Source organism: Equus przewalskii, chromosome 3 (assembly GCF_037783145.1).
Source record: "Equus przewalskii isolate Varuska chromosome 3, EquPr2, whole genome shotgun sequence".
Taxonomy (NCBI): domain Eukaryota; kingdom Metazoa; phylum Chordata; class Mammalia; order Perissodactyla; family Equidae; genus Equus; species Equus przewalskii.
In genome coordinates, this window is record NC_091833.1 from 9974532 (window position 1) to 9996563 (window position 22032).

Below are 22032 nucleotides of genomic sequence, written 5' to 3' on the forward strand. Positions count from 1 at the left end.
CTCCTAAACCAGTGCCCTGTCCCACCGCACTGCATACCCAAGGTACCCACCCTCCCACTTCGCACGCAACTCAGAAAAGTCACAACTCAGAAAAGTCACGGAAGGGCCAAAGATGCCTCGAGGCTTTTAAAAAGAGGCCTCAGACCAAGGAATCTCTAGATTTTTATCTTTTTTTTTTTTAGCCTAAGGCAAGACTCGGGTCCCTCCTACCCCGACTCTCCTTCCTCCCCACCGCTGCCTCAGTATCCCCACCCACCCACTAGGTGGGAGAAAAAGGAGTCTTCATTTTCCTTGTTCCATCCCTCTTGGGGAGTCGCTTTGGGGGGTCAACCCCGCTCCCCTAAAGCAAGGATGGGCGGGACAGGGGCGGGCTGGGGAGGATTCCTGCCGCCTGGAAAGAGTAAAAGGGCCCCGTGTCCGGCTCCACGGCCGGCACCTGCTACCCAGAAGCCGCCGGCTGAGGTACCGCCCCCGGCCCTGCCGGGTCCGGGCGCGGAGGGCGCTGGCCCTTTAAGAGCGGCGCGGCCGCGGCGCGGGGCGGGGGCGAGGGCCGGGAGCGCCCCGAGCTGCGCCGAAGTCGCCGGGGACGTCGGGCGCCGGCTCCCTGCCCGCGCGCTCGCTCGCTCGCTCCGAGCGGCTCCCTGCGCCGCCGCCCGGCACTGCGCGGGGGCCCGGCCCGGCGGGCGCGGGGCGAGCAGAGTCCCGGGTCGGGAGGCGCGCGCTCGGCCAGCGCCCGGCCCGGGCATGGACACAGGGAGCTGGGCGCGCAGGGGGCGCCTCGGGACCGGGCGGCCGGAGCGCTGAGCCAGACAAAGGCTCGGGAGTTGCGCTTGCTTTCAGGAGCCGGGCCCCGGGCGCCGAGGCTGCGGGACCCCGCGGCGGGCGGCTCCGGCCGGCCCCCTCCCCCGCGGGCCGGCTCCGCGCGCCCGGCCCTGCCCTGCCCGCTTCTCCCCGGGCGTGGGAATTTGCCGAGGGGACCTAAGCGGCTCCGGCGGGGACGGGCACCGGGAGGGCTGCCGCGCGCCCGCCGGGCGGGGAGCCAGGGAGCGTCGCAAGTTTCGGAGCCGCGTGCGGGGACCCGGCGCCGGCGGGCGGGCGAGCCCCGCGTGCAGTGCCCCGGGCCGGGCTGGGCGCCGAGAGCATGGGCAGCGACCGGAGCGCGCTCGCACGGCCGGGCCGGGCGGGCAGCCTCCTCGGCGGCCGGGAGGCGGCGGCGCGGCCGCGAATGCTGCCGCTGCTGCTGGTGCTTCTGGGCTGCCTGGGCCGCGGCGCGGCGGCGGAGGACGCAGAAGTCAAAGCGGAGGTAAGGACCCCCACCCAGGCCCGGCGCCGAGGGCTGGGGCCCTTGGGGGTGGGGTGGGGAGGGAGCCACGCCCGCAGCCTGAGGCTGGGAGGTGGGGGGCCCGGAGGCAGGACCCTGTCCCGGAGATGGGGGCGGGGAAGAAAGGGGACCGGGCCAGCTGCCCCTCTCCAGCTCGCCCTCTGCGGCGCACCTCTTCCAAAACCCTGGAGGGCGTGGGGCTCGCGCCCCCTCTCCACCGCTACAGCCCTGCCCTGAGCACTGATGCGCCCCAGACCGCCTCCCGGGAGCCTCTTCTGCCGTCCCCAGCCCCTTCTCTCCTCCTTCCCTCCCTCCCGGGCGGCTGATTCCTCGAGAGACCTGCGGGCGCGCCGTGGCGTTCTTTGCGAGTGGGGAGGGGGCTGCCCTGGGGCACCGCGGGCGGAGCAGGCAGCACTACCGCCTAGGTAACCTCCGGTCTAGGTGACACTGAGTCGCGCGCGGCGGGCCCGGATAGGAGGAAGGAGTGCGAACCTCCGAGGCAGCAGACTTGGGCTGCGGGGGCGCTTTGGCGACTTTCTTGGGCTCCTGCGCGGAAGCCGCGCCACGGCCAGGGGGGGTCCAAGAGAGAGACCCCGTCTACCCCAGCGCTTCCTCCCTCCAGCGCCCCTACGCCCAGGCCCGGGTCGGAGAGGGCGGACTCCGAACTTCTTTTCACCAGGAGCCCGCCTGACATCCCCACGGGGCCCCATCCCTGGATGGGTCCCTCGGGTGGTCAGGCCCGGCCTCCTGGCGCAGAGCTGGGTCCAGCCAGCTCCCCCGGCTCCATGGGGTCGCCTAGCGCCGTCCTCCGGGGCAGGGATAGTAAGGGCACCAGCTCCGTGGCCCCAGAGCAAAAGCGGGGTCCGTTCTTTCCCGACTTCTAAGACCCTGCTCCGGACTAGGAGAGGAGGGGATTGGGCGGGGAGGTATGAGGACCCTCGCCTCTGCGCCCGCCCGCGTAGGCTCGGGCCTCGGTGCCCTTGGGCCGGCCTGGAGCCTCCTGCCGCCTGGGCTGCGGGCCTGAGTGCCGTTTCTATTTGCAGCCTGCCGGTGCTCCCTCCCAGCCCCCGGCGGCTTCGGCGGCTTCCCCACCTCCCCGGCTGCCTGGGAGATTTTTCCGATGGAAGCCTGCCCTTCCCCGCCCTACTTTAATAAAAGCATGGAGGAAGGGCAGGGAATTCCTCCCGGCTCAAGTTACACCTCCCAGCCAGCTCCCCACCTGCCCTGCCCTCCCTGCCTGGCCTGGCCAGGGAAAGCTGCAGGCAGCCAGGCCCTGGCAGGAGGCAGAGTGGGAGCCCAGCCCCTGCCCGGTCCTGCTGTCCCCGCCCCGTTCACACAGGCAGGCAGGGGCTTACAGGGGGCTCCTGCTGGTGGAGATCTCCCCTCAGCCTGCCATCCAGGTACTGGGCAGAGAGGGCTGTTTGCGCCCACCTGCCACTCTCTGGAGTGGAGTACCAAAGAATTGCAAGTCACAGACCCACCCTGGAGGAGTTTATAATCTATTTAGGAGTCGCATCTCTGCACAGGAAGCAATTACGGAGCAAATTGGAATTTGGTGGCCATGCATTGTGAATCGGCATCATAGATAGATGGCTGGGAGCTGGGCCGCCGGGACCTGTGGTCTGAGGGGCTTCATTCTCTCTTTCCTTGGCTTCTGCTCCTCCATCCTCCTCCTCTCCCAGCTGAGGGAGTCCCCTTAGGCCCAGGGCCAGCACTGGGGCCACAGACCCTGGCCCTCAGCCTGTGGTGGCACTGGCTGGAGAATCTGTGACTGACCTGCAGCCCCTCTTCTGGGGTAAAGCTCGGGTTGGGCTGCTGCTGCAGGAGACTCTGGAAGGTTCAGGGAACCCTTGAATGCTGGAAGCCAAGGTAGGCGGAGGGCTAGAGAAGGTGGGCTGCCCAGATCCTAGGGTTGGCTTTGGGGTACAGGCTGTTTCTTGGAGTCCCATCAAGTCTGGCTGGATGTGGGCCCAGAGTCCAGTGGCTTCAGGAGCCAGCCCATTTGCCAGGAGGCTGTGGGAGAACTGTCCCCAAAGACCAGCCTCAGAGCCTCCTGGGCCTGGCTTGCACCCTGAGTCCAGGGATCCTCCCTCCCTGAATCCCCACAGCTCCAGACCTCAGGTCATGGGACCTTCTCTGAGCAGCTTGGTGATGGAGCCAAGGCCAGCCCCTGCCCCGCCCCCTCCCTCGCAGGGCAGGAAGCACAGGAGTTCCGTCACTAAGGAGCTGGGGAGTCCTGCATGCGGCCGGAGCCGGCAGACACCTGCAGCCTGCCAGGCCCCAGCTCGGAGAAGGCTCTCTTCCTTGGGGAAGCTACCACTGAGCTACTCTGCCCTGCCTCACTCCTTCCCTTGGATGTCAGGGCCCGGGCTCCAGCCATCCTGGACTGGAGGCCCCCTCCCCTGCATGGACCCGAGCCCCTCCTGACGGAGGTGCCAGCTGTAGCTCCTGGCCTCCCTGGCCTGGGCGTCTGGGCCCCCCTTCAGATCTCCATCCTGTTCTCCCTGGCCACAGCACCTAGCCCACTTACGTGCCATTGGTTTTCACAAGAGAAGCTCTGGTTTCTTCCTCCTCCTCCCCACCCCCTTCTCCCAGGAACAACTTCGGGCCCTCAGCCCTTCCCGCCCCTGGAGGTGACTCAGGCTGCCAGAGTTCACAGGTGTGGCACCACTGCCACTAAAGCGCAGACACACCTACCTTCCCTGAGCAGATTCCTGCATATCTTCCTTGCCCCTACCTGGCAGCTGAGCAGGATGAGCAAAACGAGGGGTGAGGGTCAGCCTGAATTCTGGTTTTGACTTTCAGGTCTGACTGGTGAGCCACAGCCCCGGGCTTCCTGTGCTCCCCTCTCTGCCGAGCTTCCATGCTGGCTCCTGGGGGCCCCACTGGTGCACTCTTTATTAATGCTCTTTCTTAAATATGGAGCAGAAACCACAGAGGCCCCGTGCCCACCCTCGAGGAGAAGGGGTAATGGGATGGCCTTGTCGTGGGAGCCCACAGAAGCAGAATCTTCTCTCCTCCCTCCCATGTCTGCTTTTAGTCTGTTCTCCTCTTACTAACAAACCACCTCTCTCCATACGCTGTTTCAAAACCCAGAGAAAACTGGGCTGGCAGTGCACCCGGGGACCCCTGATGTGATTGGGCTGTGCCCTTTGCCAGGTCCCTGCGTTGGGGCTGCCCTGGGGTCCGGTCAGTCAGCTGCCTCCTTGCAGAGAAGAGCCCAGTGTGTGCTCCTTGTCTGAACCCTGTATCTGTCCCGCCTGCCCACGCTCACCCCTGGGTGCAACGCCTGCCTTTGCGCCGCCCCAAGGAGGGTGGGAAGCAGACAACATAGAAACACACACAGACCCCCAAAGAAGACTTCCTCCGAAATCCCTTCAACGCTGCCCAGGGCCTCTGACGCCAACTCAGAGTGCCAGTGCTGCCCTCCCTGCCAGGCCCTGGGTTCTGGCTGCTCCCCCATGCCCCTTTGTCGCTTGATCCACTTGTTCCCTGCCATCTTCACCTCTGCCCAGCTGGGAATTTGACTTCAGCCTGAGGCCAGCTGTGGTGGCTGCTGCTTCCCAGCTCAGATTAAAGGCGGTGCCATAGACGGAATGTTTGTGTCCCCCGAAAATTCCGATGTTGAAGCCTAACTCCCAAGGTGATGCTGTTTGGAGGGGGGCCTTTGGGAGGTGATTATGTCACGAGGGCCATTGGTGCCCTTATAACAGCTGCCCGGGGAGGCTCCCCTGCCTCTTCCGCCGTGGGAAGACTGCAAGACGTCAGCATTCTGCAGCCACGAAGAGGGCCTTCACCAAAAGCTGACCGTGCTGTCACCCTGACCTTGGACTTCCAGCCTCCAGAACTGTGAGAAACAAATGTTTGTTGTTATAAGCAACCCAGCTTATGGTATTTTTGTTACAGCAGCACAGATGGACTAAGACAAATGGCATCTTCAGTATCGTCCCAAGATTTACGTGGCTCACACAGCCGGCCACCCTCCAAGCCCTGTGGCCAACTCTGCCTTGGGCATGGAGCTGTGTTCTGTGAGTCAGCAGAAGCAGAGATGGCTTGGGGACTCTCTGCTTGGGTCCTTCTCTATCACAACGAGCATCCTGGGAGGACACCACTGATGCATGTGAGGACCTGGGACCCTGAAAGTGGCTGAACGTCCCAGGCCTGTGGTACACAACAGGCTCCTTCTGGCTGGACAAGCCCCCGCAGTTAGGCTTGCATGAGGCCGCTCCCCAGAACACTGGTTCCGGGTATGTCTGGACCCTTCAGGGGAAGTAGCACAGATTTTGCAGCAAGAGCAGCAGAGCTGTGCGACCTGGGCCTGGATCAGAGAGACAGAGGGACGCCTCTTGCCAGATCTCATTCCCTCTTGGAAACAGCAGGAAATGAGCAAGAAGACCCAACTCAACCCAACTCGGTATCTGGACAGACAGATGAGGACCTGGGTCCCAGCCATTAGCTGGCCCTTGGAGATGCCCCACATCCTCCTGCTATCTGATGGTGGAGCCTGGAGGCCAGGGTCTGGATCAGCTCTCCAGGACTAGCCCTTGGCCCTGGGCGCCACCTCGTTCTTCTCCCGGGAGTGACCACCACCCTGGAAGGGGGAGAGCTCAACTTCATGACCAGCATTTATGAGCATGGCGCCTGGTACATAGGAAGTGCTTGCAAAATGGTGGCAAGACTGTGACAGTGAGAAGAAAGTGGCATTTGCTGTTGGGCAAGTCTGGAACCTGAGCCTCAGTTTCCTTATCTGCAAAATAAGAATAGTGATGGTATCTACTGGGTGGAATTCTTGGGGAGATTCAGTGCGTTTACATGTGAAATGCTGAACACCGTACCCAGCGTCCCTCACATGGGGACCGCTGAGGGTCACGTGTTCTCTTTGAGCACCTTCAACATATTCACTTCTGTCCTGGGCATGGCCTCAGGGTGTAAGCATTTTCACATTTAATCCTGGTAGTAACCCTGTAAGTGTAGGTACCATCATTAACCCCATTGTGCAGAAGAGGAAACTGAGGCTGTTAGGAGAGAGAAATTAGCCCAGATTCCCCAGGCAGGGGTGGCAGAGCTGGAATTTGAACCCAGTCAGTCTGGCTTGGAGCCTGAGCTCCCAGCCCCTGTGCTGCTGGGTTAAAGGCTGCAGGTCAGAGGCCGGGTGCCGTCCTGTGAAAGTGCCACCAGGACTGGGCCTGAGCCCAGGGGAAGGAGGCCATGGAGGTGGGGCCCGAGCTGCCCAGGGAGCCTGGAGCCCTTGCCTCCGCCTCTCCAACCCCGCAGGCTCTGCCCATGGACAGCCCCATCTAGGAGACGATACCTACACGGGGGTTTCCAGGTGAGGCCCCAAGGCCTGGCCCCAAGCCAGCCTTGAAACCACAAGCAATCAGGGCTCTGTTCAGCCTGCCCACTGGCCAGAAGGCCCGTCTCTTTTGTCCTCCAGATTGAGAAGTGCCGGGGCAGGCTGGGAGGCCGCAGAGTAAAGAAGTGGTAGGAGCTCCAGGACGTCTACTTCCTGCTTCCCGGCTGGCCCTCCCCCACCCTGCCCGCCCTCCTCGCCACCCAGAGCCCCACCTGCACCTTTCCCATAGTGGGGGGCAGACTTGAGCCCCAAGTAAGCAAGTGTGTTCCTCTAGAACTGCCTGATATGGACCATGCTGCCTCTAAACGTAGTAAATGCCCCACCGAGGACGGGGTGGCCTGGCCTGGGGCCCAGTCTCTTCACCGGCCTTGGGGCTAGTTGTGTCATCTGTGTTCTCATCCCTGGGGGGCAGCTGGGGAGCCATTGTTTTGACCCCGTTTTGCAAGGAGGGGACAGGGGCTCAGAGAAGTAGTCTAGCCCTCTTCCATTACTCAGAGGCCTGCTATGCGGACGGTCAGGACCAAGGGGCAGATGCCACTGGGTGGCAGGTTTCTGCTCAGCCCGAGGAGGAGCTTTCTAACAGGCATTGCTGCCCAAAGACGGGATGGGCTACCTCGGTGGCAGGGGGTGCCCGTCTCTGCAGGGGCGCAGACTGGATGAGGCCTGGGCCTGGCTGTGGTCATGGAGGCTCCAGTGAGGTAGTTGGACTTGATGGCCTTGAGGTCCGTTCTGGCCTGAGACTGATGAGCCTAGGTCTTGCTCACCTAGCTGGTAAACGGGCTCCTGACTCAGATCCCCTGGCCAGAGGTGGGCCCGATGGGCCTGGAGTGCGTGCCCTGCCTGTGCAGGGTCTGTGGCTGCTCCGGCATGCAGCATCCCATTCAGCCCCAGCTCTGTGCCCAGCATGGCTGGGAGTGCGGAGCCGGGCGAGGCCTTGGCCTGCTCCCAAGAGCCGTCAGACCAGGCCACGGGAGATGGGCACGGTGAGGACCTCACAAGGCCATGAAGGGTCCGGGTCCATCACCGGCAAGCCCAACAAGATTCCTTTTGTGCCTGGCTGGCAGCCCTGCCAGGGTCTGCTTGGACTGCAGAGAGCCGTGGGCGACAGAAGCAAAGCAGAGCCCAGCAGAGATTGTCCTTATCGCTCGGGGTCTGATAAGGCCGTGGGGGAGGGAGCTCCACTGATCTGAGCCCGGGGAGCTGGCTGGAGGGGCTGGCTGTGGTGGCAGCATGGAGTTCGCCCCCACCCCCACCCCCCACAGCTGCTTAATGCACAGTATTGATCTGGCGGCGGCTCCTTCTCAGACACATGCTCTCTGTGGGCCTGCCTTGGTGTTGTCTCAGCAGTCCTGGGGGGCAGCCCAGCTGACGTGGCCCTGTGCCCAGACGCTGTCAGAGATGTGGGGTGTGGGGAGGATCAGACGCCCTCCCCCGGTGCTGTGCCGGGCACTGTTCCTGAGAAGGACCTGAGCCCAGTGTCCTCAGCCTCAGGCCAAGGGGAGCTCGTGCTCCTTCACAAACAGCCTGGTCCAGTAGCACTGCCTACTAGTTCCAATTCTAGCCCAGACCAGCTGTGTGACCCTGGTTGGTCCACTCATCCTCTCTGAACCTCACCCTCTGTATAATGCGGATGGCAACATATTTACCTTTCAGAGGTACTTGTGGGCATTGAGTGGGATGATGAGAATGGATGGCCTGACCTCTGGCAGAATCTCAGCCCTCAGCTGCTGTGTTTTATAGCCTGGAGGGTCAGGGGGCCCGCATTCTCCCCTCAGACTCCTGGTGGTCCCACATCTCCTTGCCTGGGGCCAGCCACTCACCTGAAGCCTCTATGCACACTTATGCAATGGGATCTGGAGCTCGAGAAAGAACTGACTGAGAGAACCAGGGTGGGTGGGGTCTCCTGCAGCAAGCCTCCCACCCTGGGCCACAGGGAGGAGGGGCTCATGACCCCAGAACCCCTTCAGAACCCTCCCTACCTCCCACTGGACAGTGGCCCTCAGGGAGGAGGTCCCCCTACTCTGCCACTTACTGACCTCCCCGAGCCTCTGTTTCCCCACTGGAGAGAGCAGCTTCACCTGCTTGGCTCACCCCACCTGTGAGACTCAAGGTGACAGGGAAGAGAACGAGGCCCCTTATGTAAGGGACAGTCTGCAGCCAGCAGTAGGAGCAGCAGGGGCTTGGACACAGCCCCTCCCCCACTGTGAGACCCGGAGGTCGGTCATGACCTTGGGGGTCGCTCCCACTTTTGTCCCATGGCACAGAGCACCTCGGCAAGCTGCCCCTCCTCACCGGGGGCGGCAGCACCTGCCATGCACCTGTTCACCCTTGTCCCAGGCTGTCTTCTCCCTCCATGGCCTCACCTCCCAGGCTTGTCACACTTAGCAAGTAGGGTGGCAAGACCCGGACCCTGGGGAGAGGAAGAGCCCACAGCCCCACGGGTGGTGTCCACCGCTGCCCAGCAGGTGGACTGGCACTTGGCATTCAGCCCCGAGCACGAGTCTGCCGGTCAGGCAGCCTCCGTCAGCTTCTTCGCCTTGTCATCTGGGGCTCGGCTGCTCTGGGCCAAGGCCACCCATGCCGTGGGTCCTCAGCTTCGGCTTCTCACCCTGGCAATGTCCCCGAGGCGTTTGTCACCAGGAGGCTGAGAGTTCAAGGCTTGACTGATACTGAGTTGGAGATTCCTGGCTTCCCTGGGACTTGCAGGGGACTTGCCTGTGTGAAGGAGGGTCCACAGGCACCCTTGGGACCTTCCCGTCAGCCCCTGAGCTGCCCCTGGGATGGAGGGGCCCCTCTGCCTCCTGCGCTCCGCTGGGCTCTCGAGCTCCTCGCTGCACATATGTCTAGCTCCCCCCTGCCCTCCCCAGGGCCCCAGCCCGAGCCTCCCCGCCCTGCCTTCCTGTCACTCTGCAGACACCGCTAATCAGCCCCTTGGTGGCCTGTGATTGCGCTCCCTGAGATATTTTTACCTTATGCAAATAGGTGATGTGGAGGTGCCCTCATCTGTCAGCAGGCGGCCGCACACCTCCCCTGACTCCGGCTGGATTCCTTTCACTTTTAGAGCATCATGACCTTGCCTTCTAGATGTCTCCAAGCTTCTTCAGGAAAACCATGTCCTTAATTAAGGGTGGTCAACATCCGCCCCCCACCCCCGCCCTTCCATATACAGAGCTTCAGGAAAGGTGTTCTGTGCCTGGGAAGAACAGGGAGGGTGCCCAGGATGCTGCCAGCATCTGGTGGAGCTGAGGAAGGAGCCTTGGACCAGAGGGGTGAGGGGGTCAGTGGGGGAGGCCACCAGGGCTCCCACCTCCCCCAGCTGCCCTGCCCTCACCTGAGGCTGCCCAGCGCTCAGCCCCCTTAGTAGAGGTCAAGACAGCTGCTCGGGGCACAGCCAGACAGGCCCCAGCCTCATCGATCATACACCCGCTCAGCGCTCTCCCCTGCCCAGGACAAGGCGGAGCGCCAGTGTGGACTCCCCGTTAAACCCTCCCCGACGCCAAGGAGACAAGCAGCTCCTAACACAACCCCTTTCACTGATGGCAGACTGAGGCACGGGGAGGCCACACCTCAGAAGTGGCTGGGCCGGGATTTGTCCCCACTCTGTCACCAGAGCTGAGGGTTGTTTCTCAGCTCCGTGCCTCGGCCTCCTTGTTCTATGGCTGTTTACCTGGGCCCTGCGAGGCTCGGAGGCCGTGCCTGGGCGTCCTGTCTCCGGCTCTGGCAGCTTCTTTGGCTCAGAAAGCCACTCCTTCCCAAGGCAGCCTGGGCACTGCTGGGCCAGGCTCTGTGGGCATCCTGTCCCCACCGGGGGCCTGGCCGGGTACCAGGGCTGGGCTGGCAGATGGCACTGGGGGAGCAAGTACCTGAGGAGCTGGATGTGACACTGGTGGCAGACAGGTGTGGGCGTGGCCCTGGCCGGCTGACACGTGGCTGTCCGTCCAGAGCAGTCACCACATCTGGCCACCATCCTGCCTGGTGGAGCCATGATGCACAGGCCTCCCCTTCCCAAGCCTCGGAGAGCAGCCCCTCAGGTCCCCTCCCGCTCACGGTCGCGTCTGCTTGCAGACTCGCAGGTGTGCATTCCTCTGGGTGCACCGAGTCTCCCCAGGGAGGTCAGGCCCCCCAGCCGTGGTCCTCCACAGCCTCCAGCTGGCATGGTGGCTGGCACAGAGGGGGCGCCCAGGAGCATTTAGTAGGAGGGTGAGCAGGTGGATGGATGGACAGATGGGCGGGTGGATGGATGGATGAGGAGACCTGGTCAACAAGCTCTGGAAGCGGACGGCACCCTCACTGTGCCCCGGCTGCTGTTCCCGGGGCTGTCTCGCTCAAATCACACCCCCCAGAAGCCCCATCCTTCCCTGTTTTGCAGTCGAGGAAACAGGCCAGAGAGAACAGAGAGTCTGTGACAAAGCAGGGACTGGACCTCAGGCCTCCTGTCCCGCCCTCTCGGCCCTGGGTGGGCTGTCCGAACCCATCTGCTCTCTTTCCAGGAGATTTAGGGTCTGTTGGAGAGCAGTGTGAAGGGGATGGTTTTCCTGCTTGGTTAGGCCTCAAGAGGTTCTGAACCCCTTAGGGTCCCCAGCAGTCAGCCTGGCGTGGGAGGGGGCCCAGCCAGGAGGAGCCAGTGCAGTAATAAGGACAGCTACTGTGGATGGTCCTCATGGACACAGCTTCCGTCCTAAAGGGGGAAGACAAAGGATAAATAACACCCAAGTGAAACACACAGTGTGTCAGATGGTGACAAGTGCAGGAAAGGAGGGGAGGGAGTGCAGGGTACAGCAGGTGGGAGGGGGGAGGTCTTTTTTACATAGCATTGTCAGAGAACACCCCTCCCTCAAGGTGAGGTTGAAGCAGAGGCCTGAAGAAAATGAGGATGGATGTCTAGGGGAGAACACTCTGGGCAGCAAACAGCAAGTGCAAAGGCCCTGAGGCAGAAGGTGCAGGGCTGGGGTGGATGGGAGGAATGAGGGGTGAGAGCTGAGGCAGGAGGAGGTGCAGCTCTGACCCGATGGAGGTGGCATGGCGCAGGCTGTCCTGCACGGAGGTGGCTGTGCCGGGTCCTGCTGACCATGGCATGGCCTCTCCTTTGCAGAACTGGCTGCGGCTCTATGGCTACCTGCCCCAGCCGAGCCGCCACATGTCCACCCTGCGCTCCGCCCAGATCCTGGCCTCTGCCCTCGCCGAGATGCAGCGCTTCTATGGGATCCCTGTCACTGGCGTGCTCGATGAAGAGACCAAGGCGTGAGTCCCTCCGTCGGGCCCTTCCCACACCTCGCTGGCACCTGCCCTCTGCCTGGCCTGCTCTGACGAGGGCTTGGCATGTGGAGTCTCCAGAAAAAAGGGGCCCAGATAAGAGATGGCAGATGGTTCGGTCCCCCATGCTAGCTCTGATTGGTTAGGAGTCGCTGCTGAAAGCCTTGTGTTGAGAGAGCTCCTGAGGCTGAATCTTGGCTTGGCCACAAGGCACAGAGGGTTGATTAGTGATGTCTGCCACAGGCATGGGAGTGGAGAGGTGCAGCACACATACCCTGGATGGGACATCCTAGCTGGCCTTGTTCTGAACCTGACAGAGGGGATGTGACCCAAGGCCACGTCCTTGATAAGTGTGCACGCTGCATAACATGCCAAGGACGGGGGGCCTCAGGAGTCACTCTCCCATTCCTGGGTGACACTGGTGAGAGGGGTCTCAGCTTGGCAGAGCCGCTGCTGGGCGCTCAGTCTTTTGGTACCAGATCCTTGTACCTGTTTTCTTGATGAGGAGATTGCAGCTCAGAGAGTCTCCCCCACCCCACACACTCATCCAAGGGGCAGAGGCAGGAGGGGCCTGGAGGAGGCCAAGCCAGCACAGGCGGGAGCCGGGTGCTGAGGGAGGCGTGTGCTCACTGCCTGCTCTGCGCCCCAGGTGGATGAAGCGGCCCCGCTGCGGGGTGCCAGATCAGTTCGGGGTGCGCGTAAAGGCCAACCTGCGGCGGCGGCGGCGGCGCTATGCCCTCACTGGCAGGAAGTGGAGCAGCCACCACCTGACCTTCAGGTAGGGCCCGGCTGCCTGCAGGCCGTCCTTCCCAGGGGCTCGTCTGGAGGGCTTCCTTTCCCAGCAGCCCACTCCCGGGGTCCGGCGTGGACAGTCTGCCCGGCTCCCACGCGCCAAGGTGGGCCCCACAGTCCAGGCGGCTTCCCTCCAGAGGAGGTTGGGACCCTGGGGGCTGCTTCCGCTCTATCCTCCTCCCCTCCCTGCCCCTGCCTGCCAGCAGCCCAGGGCCCAGAGGGGCTCCTGCCCCAGGACACACTGGGGCCCCCCAAAGCTCAGAGCTGGGTCCTCCAGGTGGGATGCCAGCATCTGCATCTGTAAGCCGAACAGGTAGCAAGTCACCTGCAGAAACCCTGGCTCAGTGACCCTCCTGCTCTCTGCTGAGTCCTTGGGCAAGAAGCCCCTCTGAGCCCCTAGCCATGTGGTGGTCCCCAAGGGCTCCCCTTTCTGTTCCCGTCCAGCCAGGGCCCCACCCGAGCTCCATCTCTCCAGGAAGAGCAGCTCCCGCAGCCACGGAGACCCCAGGCCCCCAGGGTGACTTGCGGTCCAGCCGCTGTCGTGGAGCTCTGTCCAGCACACAGAAGCTCAATCTGATTTATACATCTGAGAACAGGCCTCCTCAAGCTTTTATCACGCCCAGGCTCAGTCACACATGTGCGACATGAGCTAATTCATTTAATCCTCGCAGAGGCCCCATGAGGAAAGCGCTGCCCTCCTTTTCCCATTTTACAGATGGAGAAGCTAAAGCTCAGAGACACTTAAGTCACTTGCCCAAGGTCACACAGATAACGTTAGAGCCCGGTCTTGAACTCGGGTTGGCCTGACCCTGGAGCCCAACATTCAGAACCACTTGGCTTCTGTTTCCTGAACCTCAGGCATTTGCATCCCACTTTCTAGGTCTTTCTCTTGGCTACGTATCACCTATACATTTATTTAATGCTTTTCTTACTTAAAATAAGCTTATTTGGCACAGTGCAACTTTATTCGGTGACAGCCTAATGAACTCCTGGGTTTGACAGCTTAGTTCTCTTGTTCGAACTCACCACAGAGTAAACTAAGGGTCAGTGTTGACGGGCACTGTCCGTGAACCCGCTTGGATCTTGTGCGCGTTCCTTGGGACCGTGTGCCCCTGTGCCCAGCCCGGTGGGTGATGGAGGTGGACGGGAGCCCAGGCCTGGGGCTCACTCACACGTGTCCGTGTCCCCCTGCAGCATCCAGAACTACACGGAGAAGCTGGGCTGGTACCACTCGCTGGAGGCAGTGCGCAGGGCCTTCCAAGTGTGGGAGCAGGCCACTCCCCTGGTCTTCCAGGAGGTGCCCTACGAGGACATCCGGCTGCGGCGGCAGAAGGAGGCCGACATCATGGTACTCTTCGCCTCTGGCTTCCACGGCGACAGCTCACCGTTTGATGGCACGGGTGGCTTTCTGGCCCACGCCTATTTCCCTGGCCCTGGGCTGGGTGGGGATACCCATTTCGATGCCGACGAGCCCTGGACCTTCTCCAGCACTGACCTGCACGGTGAGGACAGCTGGCCGGGGCGGGGGGCGGAGCCAGAGCCCCAGGGCTAGGAGGGGAGAGCCTCCCCTGTGCCGTCCTCTGCAGCACGGCACTTGCTCTCTGTTGTCCCGTGATCTCCGAGGGGTGGTAGGGAAGAGAAGGTATCATTGTACCCATTTCTCAGACGGGGCACTTAGAGCCCAGAAGTCAGAGCAGCTCAGCCTCTTCGAAGAGTGAAGCAAGGGCAGGCTCTCTGGCAGCCTCAGCCCACAGCATTTGGGGGGGCCAGGTCCCGGGCTAGGCCAGGGCTGACAATGCTGCTGCCCCCCTGCAGGGAACAGCCTCTTCCTGGTAGCAGTGCACGAGCTGGGTCACGCGCTGGGGCTGGAGCACTCGAGCAACCCTAGCGCCATCATGGCGCCCTTCTACCAGTGGATGGACACCGACAACTTCCAGCTGCCTGAGGATGACCTCCGGGGCATCCAGCAGCTCTACGGTGAGCGGTGGCGCAGGCAGCGGGTGGGGGGGGGGCTCTGCACGCTTGCTCTCAGCTCCACCCCACGAGGCATGGGTACCACTGCTGTCCCCATTTTGTAGATGTGGAAACTGATGCCCAGAGACGATTAGTGACCTGTCCGTATCACTCGGGGAGTAACTGGTGGTGCTAGAAATCACAGCCAGGGCCTGGCCCTTGCCCAGGGCCCACACCCAGAGCCCTCGGGGTGGCTCAGTGGACCCTCACTGACCCCTTTCCTCCTCAGCCTCAGTGATACTCTTATTAGACCGCGGGTGCCCCTGGGGTCCCAGGACCCCGTTCCTCCCACTGTTGCTCCTAGCCCAAGCCTGTCCGCACTCTCCACTGCGTGTTGTCCATCTCTCACTTCCCAGTGGCTTTGAGGCAGGTGGCACCGCCCTCCCAGGCCCTAGCTGAGAAAGCCTCCAGTGGCGAGGGCCAGTTCAGTGGGTCAGGCACTGGTGGGCACATGACAGACACTCCCTCACTGTATCCCCAGTGACCTGGTAACCTGATGGGCACTGGACAGAGTTCGCAGAACTGTATTCTTTCCTCTGTGAATGTCCACTGCCTCCCGGAGTCTCCCCGGAGGAGGCTGGCATCCTGAGGGGACCGTCCCCAAGGGAAGTGGAGCCAGGGGCAGCATCAGAGCGCAGGGACCCAAGCCCAGTGTGGGGCGGTCAAGGAGGGGCCTGTTGGAGGAGGATGGAGGTCCCCCTGAGGGTGAGGGCAGGTGTGGGGGAGGGGACTGTTTGGAGGAGGATGGAGGTCCCCCTGAGGGTGAGGGCAGGTGTGGGGGAGGGGACTGTTTGGAGGAGGATGGAGGTCCCCCTGAGGGTGAGGGCAGGTGTGGGGGAGGGTCTGTTTGGAGGAGGATGGAGGTCCCCCTGAGGGTGAGGGCAGGTGTGGGGAGGGGGCTGTTGGAGGAGGATGGAGGTCCCCCTGAGGGTGAGGGCAGATGTGGGGAGGGGGCTGTGGTGGACAGACAGGACTTTTCACCTGGGTGGGCCTGCCCCTGGGGCACATGTCTCCACAGGCTGGGGGTCCCAGGCTCCCAGGGTACTGAGTAGAAGAACTTGGTATCGTGGCTGGGTTCCAGGGTAACCCCCTCACTTCCCACTCCCCACCCCAACTCTGCAGGCACCCCGGATGGTCAGCCACAGCCTACCCGGCTCCTCCCCACTGTGACTCCCCGGCGGCCAGGCCGGCCCGACCATCGGCCCCCCAGACCTCCCCAGCCACCACCGCCAGGCGGCAAGCCGGAGCGGCCCCCGAAGCCAGGTCCGCCAGCCCAGCCCCGAGCCACAGAGCGGCCTGACCAGTATGGCCCCAACATCTGCGACGGGGACTTTGACACAGTGGCCATGCTGCGTGGGGAGATGTTTGTGTTCAAGGTCTGGCCCCTGCCTGTGCCACCCCCCAGCCCCTTGGCCCAGGCCCAGAGCGGGAGAGCACCTCCACCCCCTGAGCCTGGCCCCACCTGGCTGCTCAGGTACCCCCAGCCCCCGGTCACTGCGCAGCCCCCCTCACTGTGCAGCCCCTGGGAGCCAATGGACCCCAGACCAAGAAGAAACCAGCCCGAGGTCTTGCCTGTGGTCACATGGGGGTCCACCCCCACAGCCTTTGTCCCTGGTGGGGCCCTGGCTTTCTGAGCTGCCCCTCAGCATCTCAGTGGGCTCCCCCGGGACCTTCCATGACCTGGGAAGGGGTGGATGAGGAGGGCCCTCTCCCAGGCTTGGGTGGCCTGCACGCTCTGTCCGCTGACCCCACGCCGTCCCCAGGGCCGCTGGTTCTGGCGTGTCCGGCACAACCGCGTCCTGGACAGCTACCCCATGCCCATCGGGCACTTCTGGCGTGGGCTGCCCGGTGACATCAGCGCTGCCTACGAGCGCCAAGACGGGCGCTTCGTCTTCTTCAAAGGTGAGCTGGGGTGGGGGGAGGGGCTGGGCAGCCTTCCTGCCCTGACCTCTGGCCTGGCCTCTGACCCAGCCAGGCCCAAGGGAGGAGGGGGGCGACAGGCTGTGTCACGTCCTGTCCTGTTGCCCACTGTGGGCTCACCCTGGGGGTACGAGTCCTCCGGGCAGCAAGGCCGGGGTGGGGGAGGTGGACAGAAGCCGGGGGCGACCCTGGGGGCCAGAGGCTGCTCTGACTTGGGGCGAATGTCCCTCTTCTACAGCATAGGGTCTCTGCGTCGTTTCCCTCTTTCCTTGCCTCTTGTGCCTTCTGCAGCCCCTCCTCATAAGAACGGGTCCCCAGAATCCACACTGGGGCAGGATTTCTGTGGTCTGTCCACAGGGACAGTGGAGCTCCCTACCCCACCAGCTCTCTCTCTGGGGCCTGCCTCCCTGGGGAGGGCCTCAAGCGCAGCACCCTCTGATGGATAGGCTGTGTCCCCAGCCCTGCTGGCCTGAGCTTCAACAAGACAGGAGTTCTCTGAGGACAGGGCTGGGCTGACACTAAAAGTGGGGAGCCCTGGGCCATGCACTGGGTGCCCCCAGGATGCAGCCCCTAGACCAGAGGTCAGGCACGGCTCCCCATCTTTCCTCTCTCTGTACAAGAACTGGAGGGGGCGGGGGGTGGACATTCACATGGGAATGCAGGCCCATGTATCGTGTTATTGGGTGATGTGTGTACAGGTGTGAGCGGGTGACGTGATCGTGTAAAGGAGTGTCACAGGTGTGTGTGAGCGTAGGGTGTGAGATGCACGGGGGAGTTATGTTGTGTGTTGTGGGTGTGTGGGTGTCAGCTCCTGTCCTGTGTGCAAGGGTAGGAGTGTGAGTGTGTGTGTGGTGAGTGGGGCAGTGGATGTGAATGGATTTGTGGGCCCAGAATAGTGTTCCCTGTGTCTCCTCCCCATACACCCCCCTCAGCCCCAGGTCTGTCTTTACAGGTGACCGCTACTGGCTCTTCCGAGAAGCGAACCTGGAGCCTGGCTACCCCCAGCCACTGACCAGCTACGGCCTGGGCATCCCCTATGACCACATCGACACGGCCATCTGGTGGGAGCCCACGGGTCACACCTTCTTCTTCCAAGAAGACAGGTGGGCGCCTCTTCCCCTGAAAGGAGAAGTCCTCAGCAGGGCCCCTTGCCCCCAGGCCTGCCCAGAGAGGACCCACAGCCTGTGGGGATGGGCTTCAGCCCGAGCAGGCTCACAGCCCGGTGCTTTTGGTCACAGGTACTGGCGCTTCAACGAGGAGACACAACGCGGAGACCCCGGCTACCCCAAGCCCATCAGTGTCTGGCAGGGGATCCCCACCTCCCCCAAAGGGGCCTTCCTGAGCAACGACGCAGGTACCAGGGCCAGCCCCTGCACTCTGCCCAGCTCTCACATGCCCCCTCCACATGCAGGGGACAGGGCTTACCCGAGGTCGCCCGGCGGTGTGATGGCACATATGGGGGACACAGCTGTGACAGGCCCTGGGCTGGGAGCTCTCAGAGCGTCACCTCCTGGTCTTCCCTGCATTGGCACCATCCCCTTTTTACAGACAGCCCCTCTAAAGCAGAAAGCTTGAGCAAAAGGCTCAAATCCCGCAGCTGGGGCATCGTGGAGTTCGGGGTCCGGCCCAGGCCTGCCTGTGTTCTGAGCTGGTGCTCAGAACAGCCCTGCTCCCCGCAGGATCCCCGCCCCTGGGCAGCCCGCAGGGAGCTGCAAGCCCCAGCGGAGTGAGCTTGGCTCAGAGCGATGGGGGCGAGAGTCCTCGCAGGGTGCCCACTCACCCGCCTGGAAGGGAAACTGAGTCACAGAGAGCTGTGGCTTCTCTTTCTCCAGCAGGGTCTCTGGTGAGTTTAAGAAAACCCATTAGCCCTGGGCCTCAGGCCCGGGGGAGACCCTGCTGCCTTCGCCAAAGCTCAATGGGTCGCACGGCTTCTGTGATGGTGTCACTGCAGCTGCTCTGATCTCACTGCTCGGTGGAGCATAGACTCACCCCGGGGTTCATGCCCGGACCATCCCAGGGGCTCCTGGGACGTGGGCAAGGTGCCCAAGGCCAGAGAGCTGGTCCAAGGCAGTGCCAGGCCTCACCTCGGATCTGCTGCAGCACGTCTGTGTGGCCGTGAGCAGGACACCGGCCTCTCTGGTGGGGGGTGAAGCCAGTCCTGGGACGGGGTCGCAGGGCCCCCTGACCGCAGCCCCCAACCTGGCAGGCTGTAAGACCCTTCTTCAAGGCTCTCCCGCTGGCGGCTGGGGCACAGCCTGACGCCACTCCGGCCTGCTTGCCCCCGCAGCCTACACCTACTTCTACAAGGGCACCAAATACTGGAAGTTCGACAACGAGCGTCTGCGAATGGAGCCTGGCTACCCCAAATCCATCCTGCGAGACTTCATGGGCTGCCAAGAGCACGTGGAGCCGGGACCCCGATGGCCCGACGTGGCCCGCCCACCCTTCAACCCCGACGGGGGTGCAGAGCCCGGGGCGGGCGGTGACAGCGAGGAGGGCAGTGAGGGCCCTGCGGCAGGCCCGGGCGGCGGAGAGGGGGACTTTGGGGTGGGCACGGATGGGGACGGGGGCAGCCGCGTGGTGGTGCAGATGGAGGAGGTCACCCGGACGGTGAGCATGGTGATGGTGCTGGTGCCCCCGCTGCTGCTGCTGCTCTGCGTCCTGGGCCTCACTTATGCCCTGGTGCACATGCAGCGCAAGGGCGCACCCCGCGTGCTCCTCTACTGCAAGCGCTCCCTGCAGGAGTGGGTCTGACGCCCCTGCCTGCCCCTCACGGTGCTAAGGGGGCCTGGCTGGCCGTGGCGCCTGTGGTTCTGAGATGGCTCCTCGGGGTGCCCAGCAAGAGCCTTCAGTGGCTCCCTCGGCCCCCGGGTGGGGGCTCTCCGGGCCTTCCAACATCCCCGCCAGCCCTGCCTCCGTCGTCTATTTATGCCCAGGTATCTTTTGTTTTTGCACACTAATTCAGCATCTGTTTCTACTCCCTGGACTGGGCGGTCCCTCAGGGCAGGGGTTAGCGCTTCCTGAATGTCCTTCTGCTCCGGACAGGGAGCTAGGCCCCCACCCCGCTCTGCTCGCACAGCCAGAGAAGTGGGGGCTTACAAGGCTGACTTGGAAGACTGGGAAGAGCTGTGGAGGTTCTTCCGGCCTGGATCCCCTGCACCCTGAGTCCAGGGCCGACCGTGGGCTCTGGAGACGGGTGGGGCCCAACGGGTCTCCAGCCCCTGAGCCTCTCTGCCGTAGGAAGACCCTTCCCCCAGTGCAGCCCCAGGCCGGAGGGGACAGCAGGGGGAGGGGGCCCACTGGCCGTGAGTCCGTGTTGAGTTCTGGCTCCTTCTCAGCGCTCCTCTGACAACCCCAGCAGCCCGGCTCCTTGTGCCTAACAGCCCCGCCGCACCCCTGCCAGCGAGGGGCCAGCAGCCCCCAACTCCCACGTACCCCTTGAGCCCACACCCCCTTCCCTCTCTGGAGAAGGGGCCCTGGGCCTGCCTTACCAAGGACCAAAGGGGGTCTGCCAAGGCCCCTCCAACCCAGGAGCCCGTCCCCCGCCCCCCACCCCTGGCTGGGCTTCCGGCCCCTGTCCACTCTCTCCTCTCTGAGCTATGACCCACCTGGGCCCCTCCCACCCTCTCTCATCCACATCACCATCCTCAGGGCTCTCAGAACCCTGCAGCCTCAGGCTCCAGCTGCCCGTGTCCCCTGGAGAGAGAGGGGCTGACGGCTGCCCAGGCCGGGGTGGTGGATGTCCACAGGCGTCTGCCCACCGGTGTGGGGGCCCACAACCCCAGGCTTGGGGGCTTCCTCCCCTCCGGTTCCCTGTCCTTCAGGGCACTGGGAGAAGGGACAGTGGTGGGGAGAGGCCAGCAGCGCATCCCTCCGTGCGGACTGGGGGAGGGGGCTGTGGAGCCTGGAGGGGCCCCCTGTGGTCTGGAGACTGCCCTCCTGGGCTCAGCCCTGAGGGTGGAGACGCTTCCTCCCCCTCTTCCTCCCCAAGGCAGGCGGGAGGTGAGGCTGCCGCGGAAATGGTACTGTACAGCCGGCTCTTCCCCAGCCCTGAGCAAGCGGTCCGCCGCCCAGAACCCCCAGACCCCAGAGGGAGGGGCATCTCATGGGCTGGCCCCAGCACAGGTCCAGTAGCTTCCTCCCCCTCCATCCTCAGAACAGAGAGCCAGCCAAGGGGAGGGGGGGTCAGTGCCCACCCCCGTATGTTTCTTTCTGTAAATAATCTGCACTGATTAAATTGTTCTGCCGGCGAGTGTGCGTCCTTTGTCAGAAGCCTGGGTCTGCAGCTCACAGCCAGAGGGGCTGCAGGTGAAGGGGGCCGGCTGGGGGGGACCGGCTGGGATTAAGGGGCTTGTCCCCCAGGCCAGAGAGACCTTGTTCCCAGTTCTGTAGGGGCTCCTTCTCAATGGCCCTGGGAGGGGCAGAGCTAGGGGAAGAGTGAGGGGGGCTGGGCCTGGGACTGGGGTGGCCCTGGTGGGTGGGGCAGAGAAGGAGCCGGAATTTACTGGCCATTCATTCATGGTGAGAAAGGACAACCAGGCACCCCCACGGCCTGCCCATCTAGGAGGGGTGGGAGGACCAGGCCAGGCCCCCCAGCCCCCTCACCCATCCAGACGGGGCTCTGGGCAGCCTGAAGACCAGCTCGGACAGGAAAGAGGGATGGGATCCGGTGCCACTTCAGATCCTGAAAGTTCCCCTCTACGCAGGGGACACAGTGCCCAAGGCCAGAGAGCTCTGCTCAGAGGGTCAGCGGGGCCCCCAAGGTCTGCCCTCTCATCTTTGAAGAAGCAGGAATCTCACCCCGGGCAGGGTGCAGAAGTCGCCCAGGAGAGGAGACAGGTGTTACTGCCCCCAGGGCCTGGCTGGCAAGCCTTGACCCCGGTCCATCCTCTGGGCCAAGCCTATTGGGACTGGCCTGCACCCCCAGGAATGCATTTATCAGCCGGCATGAGTCCCACCCCAACGGTGGGGCCCGGCCGGGCTCCTAGCTCCTTGGGCAGCGTCCTTCAACCTGCCCCAGGCCCCTCCCTCCCCGCAGCTGCGCACCTCCCCCTCCCCCCCAGCCTCCTTGATCCACCCTTTCCTCTCTTTGTGTTCAGACCTGGCCGAGGAGGGTAGGAAGCACTGGCCTCGGAAGCCCCACGGGCCTTCAGGCTCGGCAAGGAAGCACCCGCGAGCCCCGACCCCAGTGCGGGGTCTCGGCAGGCTGCCCGGGGACCAGGGCAGATGCCAGCTCTCCTGTGGCAGGAGCCACAGGACCCCCCACCCGGGTCTGCCTGAATCTGGGGGTCACCCAGAAGCGCAGAGGTCACCGGGCAGGGGGAGGGCGGTGTGGGGGCGCAGGGACAAGGAAGGAGGATGAAAGGCCCCTCGTGGAGCT

General features: G+C 63.5%; 1 protein-coding gene across 1 annotated transcript; it reads left to right on the forward strand.

The window, feature by feature from the left end:
• The first annotated feature begins 989 nt into the window (after nt 1–989).
• On the forward strand, nt 990–20904 carry MMP15 (matrix metallopeptidase 15). The gene is made up of 10 exons (XM_070612004.1): nt 990–1303; nt 11767–11915; nt 12577–12705; nt 13914–14221; nt 14535–14696; nt 15855–16108; nt 16496–16634; nt 17605–17755; nt 17891–18006; nt 18940–20904. The coding sequence occupies exons 1-10, from the start codon at nt 1142–1144 to the stop codon at nt 19404–19406; spliced, it is 2037 nt and encodes a 678-aa protein (XP_070468105.1). The 5' UTR covers nt 990–1141; the 3' UTR covers nt 19407–20904.
• Nucleotides 20905–22032: the final 1128 nt, after the last annotated feature.